At 43.2% G+C, this 7,353-nt stretch overlaps 1 protein-coding gene across 1 annotated transcript in view; it reads left to right on the top strand.

The window, feature by feature from the left end:
• Positions 1–1,243: 1,243 nt before the first annotated feature.
• LOC114572706 (C-1-tetrahydrofolate synthase, cytoplasmic) overlaps positions 1,244–7,353 on the top strand; it is a 12,443-nt gene continuing 6,333 nt past the window's right edge. Inside the window, exons 1-6 of the mRNA XM_028604432.1 lie at positions 1,244–1,297; positions 2,314–2,416; positions 3,037–3,121; positions 3,940–3,999; positions 4,452–4,505; positions 5,054–5,190. Of these exons, the coding sequence (XP_028460233.1) occupies positions 2,316–2,416; positions 3,037–3,121; positions 3,940–3,999; positions 4,452–4,505; positions 5,054–5,190 (437 nt within the window). The 5' untranslated portion in view covers positions 1,244–1,297; positions 2,314–2,315. The remainder of the gene's footprint in view (positions 1,298–2,313; positions 2,417–3,036; positions 3,122–3,939; positions 4,000–4,451; positions 4,506–5,053; positions 5,191–7,353) is intronic.

Raw genomic sequence — 7,353 nt, forward strand, 5'->3', positions numbered from 1 at the left:
GAAATATGTTCAGTGAACCAAAACAAACCTCCATCAAATTTGGTTGTCAACAACCCACCAACTGGGGAACTGGGTATCTCCTGATCCAGCCCGAATTTCCCATTTTGATTCCCCTTTCAGGACGTTACGTGAATGGTGACGTTTTCACTCGGAAAAACGTTTTTCCGATGTCCATGAACGCACGGTCAGTGCCAGGTGCCAATCTGCCTGTCGCTAAGCCCCGCCCCCCACCGTTACCATGAAAAACTCAGACAAACAAACCAAACTTGATTAGAAAAACATATGGAAATGACAGCTGACAGAATATCAAAGCAGGCTTTGGAGACGTTTTGGGCGAAAAAGGATTTCATTTCATCCAGAAGCAATCAAAAGGGATTAAATTTAACTATGGAGGGGTATATTCAAAACTTTTAAATACATTCAGAAGGTAACAGGCTTAAACTGGAGGCAAGAATATACAGATCACAGTGCAAGCAATCAATCAATAAGTCAACCAATCAATCAAACATGTACTGTTGTTGTTTCCCATCAGTTTAGGGGACTTTCTTTTAAGTATGTGGGGCTGGAAAATGGAAAGCATGCTCACAACAAACCAAATGTGATTTATATTGCCCAGTCTGATGTTGGGTACTCTCCCTGATACAATTTTAAATTTCTTTATTTTGGCTATTACCCTTTCCACATGTACTCTGTGAGCTGCTATCTTTTTCGTTTGCAAGACATTGGTGGCTGATAGTTGTTTGTTGGACTATGCAACAGGGGGTATGTTTACTGCAAGGCCAATATTTTGTAACTCACTCTCAATGAGGAACCCTTTATCCACCATTACACCATCTCCCTGATTTAGATATTTGTGTTTGGGTAGAGACCAGCTCAGTATATTTAGAGGACTGGTTGGAATAATTTCCTGTGGCAGCATTTGTACATATAGCTGTGAAAAAGAGTTAGGGTAAAACACTTATTGTGTTTAATATTTTATTTTATTGTTATTTTTTGATTGAAATAAATAAAAGAAAGTAAGAAATAAGGAACCCTGTGTTGTCAAGCTGAGGACAATTCACAACTAACAGAAGAACAAACTAAAGTTAAATCACACTCACAGCATTATTTAAAGCAATATTAAAATTTTCTGTCAGTATTTTGTCACAAATGAGCTTCCATACTTCAGAAATACCCACAGAGACGCCCACAGGAAACACACACACAAACACACACACACACACACACACACACACACACACACACACACACAGACTCAGCTCAGCAGCGTGTCAGCAGCTGTCTGCTGGTCTCTCAGGTGAGTTGCTGTTGTTTCTTTCTCTGTTTTTCTGCCACAATCGGAGATTATTAAACACTTCTCAATGTGTCTGCAGCTGCACAGATGCATCATGGGAAACTTTCAGGCTGCTGATTTTAATCATTAACATGTTAAAAGAGAAAAACTGCGTCTCTGTCATGTTTCCTCCATAGAAACTTTATTTAAACATCATGCAGAGACGAGTGCTGACATGCAGCATTAACACAAGAAAAACTTATTTACAGGGATTTAAATCACTTCACATGTCAACAGGCTGTGTGCTTTCTTCCCTGTCTCAACTGTGGAACAATGCTTTATCACCTTGTTTTATAATATATACATAGACTATATAATATCATTATATTAATGTCATTGTTGCAGGTTTCTGAAGCATTTCTGGTGTAGTTTGGGTTCCTGGCTGCTTCTTACTTTATTTAATGACAGAGGTATCGTCTGATAGACTGGTTGGGAGCTACAGTCACATGGTACATCTGCAGAGAGCTGCCATTGTTTATATGAATGCCTGTGCTAGTTCTCTGGGGTTAGTGGATGCACTAACATTCATAACTGGTTGTAAACCATCAGTGCACTTTGAACTCTCTGCTCAATTGGTAATCATTAATAGATTTTTCATTCAATAGATTTTTCTCTATCTGTCTCTCTCTGTCTCTCTCTCTCTCTCTCTCTCTCTCTCTCTCTCTCTCTCTCTCTCTCTCTCTCTCTCTCTCTCTCTCTCTCTCTGTCTCTCTGTCTCTCTCTCTCTCTCTGTCTCTCTGTCTCTCTCTCTCTCTCTCTCTCTCTCTCTCTCTCTCTCTCTCTCTCTCTCTCTCTCTCTCTCTCTCTGTCTCTCTCTCTCTCTCTGTCTCTCTCTCTCTCTCTCTCTCTCTCTCTCTCTCTCTCTCTCTGTCTCTCTCTCTCTCTCTCTCTCTCTCTGTCTCTCTCTCTCTCTCTCTCTCTCTCTCTCTCTCTCTCTCTCTCTCTGTCTCTCTCTCTCTCTCTCTCTCTCTCTCTCTCAGTCATGTTATCCTTGGCTGCCCTGGCGCTCCGTCTCCGAGTCTCTGGTTGCCAGGGAAGAAGACGATCCATCGCAACTGTGGTCTCAGGGAACAGGATGTCCAAGTGAGTCCACTTCCCTGTTGGTCGGACTGATCCTGGCTCGGTGAGCCCAATAAAATCAGACTATTATTATAACTATTTTGAAAAATAAGTACAATATTGTGCTGTGTGTGTTTGTGTGTCTGTGTCTGTGTGTGTGTGTGTGTGTGTGTGTGTGTGTGTGTGTGTGTGTGTGTGTGTGTGTGTGTGTGTGTGTGTTGTGTGTGTGTGTGTGTGTGTGTGTGTGTGTGTGTGTGTGTGTGTGTGTGTGTCTGTGTGTGTGTGTGTCTGTGTGTGTGTGTGTGTGTGTCTGTGTGTGTGTGTGTGTGTGTGTGTGTGTGTGTGTGTGTGTGTGTGTGTGTGTGTGTGTGTGTGTGTGTGTGTGTGTGTGTGTGTGTGTGTGTGTGTGTGTGTGTGTGTGTGTGTGTGTGTGTCTGTGTGTGTGTGTGTGTGTGTGTGTGTGTGTGTGTGTGTGTGTGTGTGTGTGTGTGTCTGTGTCTGTGTGTGTGTGTGTGTGTGTGTGTGTGTGTGTGTGTGTGTGTGTGTGTGTGTGTGTGTGTGTGTGTGTGTGTGTGTGTGTGTGTGTGTGTGTGTGTGTGTGTGTGTGTGTGTGTGTGTGTGTGTGTGTGTGTGTGTGTGAGCAGGTTGGTGAGGGAGCGGCTGCAGAAGGAGGTGGAGAAGATGAGGAGTCAGTTCTCAGGGTTCAGACCTGGTCTGCTGGTTCTGCAGGTCAGACTGTTTTAAACACGTTTAAATCTCAGAAACAGGTTCATTAAGGATGCATAAAAAGCTGATCTAAATTAAAAAGTTGAGTTGGTCTCAACTTTTTGCTGTAGGCCGCTGTGGGTTTTTGTCCCCCCTGCAGCAACCCGCAGTCTAAACACACTACCCCCGTTCAACATGAATGAAAATACTCAGATGCAGTTTTTTGGTATCTGACGCTGTAAGACCCAGAATCTGAGTTGGGGTGAGATGGGGTTGTCCTGGTTCAGGACTCAGAGGGGACAGCTCAGGACTCTGTGTGAAGTGTCTGTGTTTACTGCAGCTGCTTATCCTCTCACAAACACTCTGATATCAAAACCTGAACCTGAAGTGAACCTGCAGAGTTGAGACAGTACGCGGGGCCACAGTGTTTAACGAGAGGAAACTCACTGGGACTCTCTAGAGCTGCACATTTATAAGAAAAGGACGAATGCAGCGGAAAAACTTCTGATTATTAGAAACAAAATCACTTGTGAAACTAAAGAGGCTTTCACACTGGAGCTGTCAATCTTCCTCTAAAATACCATTTGAATTCCATTTGTTATTTTTTAATATTCTAATAATATTTGAATATGTAATGCTCAAATGCAGCCTGTTATAAATATGTACTACACTACTCAGGATTATGCATCGTCAATGCCACTATAAGCATGTTGTTGTTGTTACACATTCTGTCCACCAGACGGACTTCTAGCTAGCCAGACCGTCCTCCGCAGCTGTGTGGAGGAAGGTCTGGCTATAAGAGACTAAGTAAATGGTGATCTAAAGGTGTGAGTGTGTTTCAGGTGGGCGACAGAGACGACTCTAATCTGTACATCAGCTCCAAACTGAAGGCTGCAGCCGAGGTGAGAAACTATCCTTAATATTCCTAAATGTGTCTTCATGTTTACACTCTAACCAGCTGTGTAACCTTTCCTTTTACTGTCAGTATTTACAGTTAATAGATAGTAAAGTTTACGATATTGTTAGGTAATCTCCAGATCCACATCAAAATCTGCAGCCACAGAATTCTGCAGAATTTTAAATTTTAAACACATTTCAATTAACGGCACGTAATACCTTACTTAGTCCAGCAGAGGACTCTCTAACATCTTTCTCTAAAACCAGACAGGAACTAGAGCTCTTAGAGAGAGAGAGAGAGAGAGACAGACAGACAGACAGACAGACAGACAGACAGATAGATAGATAGATAGATAGATAGATAGATAGATAGATAGATAGATAGATAGAGTGGTGATTGGGTGTATACTTGTTGACCGATGCAGCTTTAATAACACGTTCAGTTTCTCGTGTGCAGATCGGAATCGATGCGAGACACGTGCGGCTGCCGAACACGGCGAGACAGGACGAGGTGAGAGGAACTGACCGGTCGGCCTGTTCTCACCAAGCATTCATACATAAAGCTATGAAAAATTAAGATTTGTAATCTGTATGTATTCCAAGTATTTCTGCTGTATGCACCACATGGACTGCTGCTGTATAAGAGCACTGGGGGCCATGTAGGGAGGATGCCGCAGGGGGATGTTTGGTTCATGTCCAAGGAAAAACAAAAGACTTTCACCCTAGGGGCCCTATCCTGCACCCGGCGTGCTGGTCTTACAGGGAGGTGTGTTCAGGTGCATTCTGGGCGTGCTGGTCTTACAGGGAGGTGTGTTCAGGTGCATTCTGGGCGTGCTGGTCTTACAGGGAGGTGTGTTCAGGTGCATTCTGGGCGTGCTGGTCTTACAGGGAGGTGTGTTCAGGTGCATTTTGGGCATGCTGGTCTTACAGGGAGGTGTGTTCAGGTGCATTCTGGGTGTGCTAGTCTTACAGGGAGGTGTGTTCAGGTGCATTCATATCATACAGACCCGTTGATGTTAATGGACAGGAGCAGCTGTGACAGCTTCCTGTCTGCTGCAGGTTCTGCAGAACATCCGGTCTGCCAACGCCAACGTGTCCGTCCATGGTCTGATCGTCCAGCTCCCTCTGGACTCGGTGAACCGCATCGACACGCAACTCATCACCAACGCCGTCGCTCCAGAGAAAGACGTGGACGGGTGAGTCTCCAATCAGTCCTCCAAACCCTCCAAGGATATGGGGGGTTCCCACAGTTTTAACCCCATGGTTAACCCCCACTAACAGACCCAAATTAGGTTAGGTTTAGTCACCAAAATTACTGAAAATACCTAAATTTGGGTTCTTCCCTATGGACCACTAGATTTATTCATAATTCAAATTGAAAGTCCAAAAATAAATCAGAACTCCAAAGACCACTGAGAGGGCTCAAATTAAAAACCTAAATTTTTTTTTTAATTCCATTTGGATTTAATATTTGGCTTTTCAATTTCAATTTAACCTTGGATTTTCATTTGGACTTGACACACCACAATGTAAATGAGGACCGTGGCCCAAATATAGGTGGGAGGATCTGACTACGACCACTAGTGCAGGGGAGCCACCACTGCTGCAAATGTTGGTCAGAATCTGTCTGCACTAGGCCACCAGGCTACATGATAGACCTAAATATAGGTCAAACTACAAACGACCATTTGATCTCCTTCATTTTCAGACCTTCAATTAGGTTTGAACTACCATACTTCCCTTCACGCGTCAGGGCTCCAGGTTACCACCTGACCTAAATATGAATGAACTGCTAAATTCCACTATATTCTACAAACCCAGACCCAAAAAGGTTGGGACACTGTACAAATTGTGAGTCCAAACTACTGAATGGAATAATTTCAAAACTCATAAACTTATATGTAATTCACAGTAGAATATAGATAAAATATTGGTTTTGAACAGTGAGACATTTTGAATGTCATGCCAAATATTGGCTCAAATTTGGATGTCAGAACTACTACACATTCCAAAAAGGGGACAGGTAGCAATAAGAGGCTAAAAGTTAAAGGTCAGATAAGGAACCAGCTGGAGGACCAATTTGCAAACCTAAATATGTCAAACTGGCAACATGATTGGGTCCAAAATACAGACCTCTCATAGGTCAGAACTAGATGGGCAGAGATGGGCACTAGGGGCTCACCAATACCCCCAAAATATAGGTCAGAAAAATAGTGGAGCAATATCACTAAGGAGTTTCTCACCACTAAACCTTGCATAGGTTTGAACTTATCATCATCTACAGTGCATAATATCATCCAAAGACCTAAATATAGGTCAGAACTCTCTGTCTTAGAGGGGTCAAGGCACTAAACCATAATGGATGGTCAGATCTTCGGACCACAGATGGCACCACCACTACTGACCCAAATATACATCAGAATACTTCCAGAAAACATTGTCGGTGAACACAATCCACCGTGCCAAATTAGCTCAGAACTGGCTAAAACTCTGTAGGTCTCCACCACTACTAACCTAAACATAGATCCAGAGAACTACTACGTTTTCTCTGGGCCAAGGACTCACTTAAAATGGACTGTCAGAAAAGTGGAAAAGAGGGCTCCACCAATCAGACCTAAATAAAGGTCAGAACTTCATTTTGGAAAACTGGGGGGCTCCATGTCATCCAGACCTAAATATAGGTCAAGGACAACCCAAGTTGGCTCCACCACTACAACCTAAATATAGGTCTGAACTCTCTGACCACTAGGGGTTGCATGACTACAGACCTAAATATAGGGCAGAACTACACACCACTAAAGGGCACCATCAATGCTGACCTAAATATCCAGGTTCTAGAACAACATATGCTTCCATCCAGACGTCTCCACCACTACTAACCTTGTAAATTAGGTCAGAACAATGCCAGACCACATACTGGCATCAATCACAATGTCACCTGCAAATAGAAGGATCAGAACTGAAATGGCCACCTGCAGTCCAGATCTTTCACCACTACTAAAAATATTTGGTCAGAACTAAGACCACTAGGGGCTCCACAAAGAAGACCTAAATACAGTTGAGCAACTAGAAGCCTGGATTAGACAAGAATGGGACAACATTCCTATTCCTAAACTTGAGGTCAAGAACCAGTCAGTCCACTGATATAAGCCACCCCACCAACAGCTACCTAAATTGTTGTCAGAACTACTATGACCACTCTGGGCTCCATGCACAAACAGACCTAAAAATCTTTTTGTCAGAACTACTATGTTTTGTTAGGGCTCCAATTCAATGTGAATGTATAGAACTTCTGTGTAGTATGGGCTTACACTACTGACCTAATGTCAGAGGGCCATTGATAGTGTCCTTGTCTGTAT

Source organism: Perca flavescens, chromosome 18, assembly GCF_004354835.1.
Source record: "Perca flavescens isolate YP-PL-M2 chromosome 18, PFLA_1.0, whole genome shotgun sequence".
Lineage (NCBI taxonomy): Eukaryota > Metazoa > Chordata > Actinopteri > Perciformes > Percidae > Perca > Perca flavescens.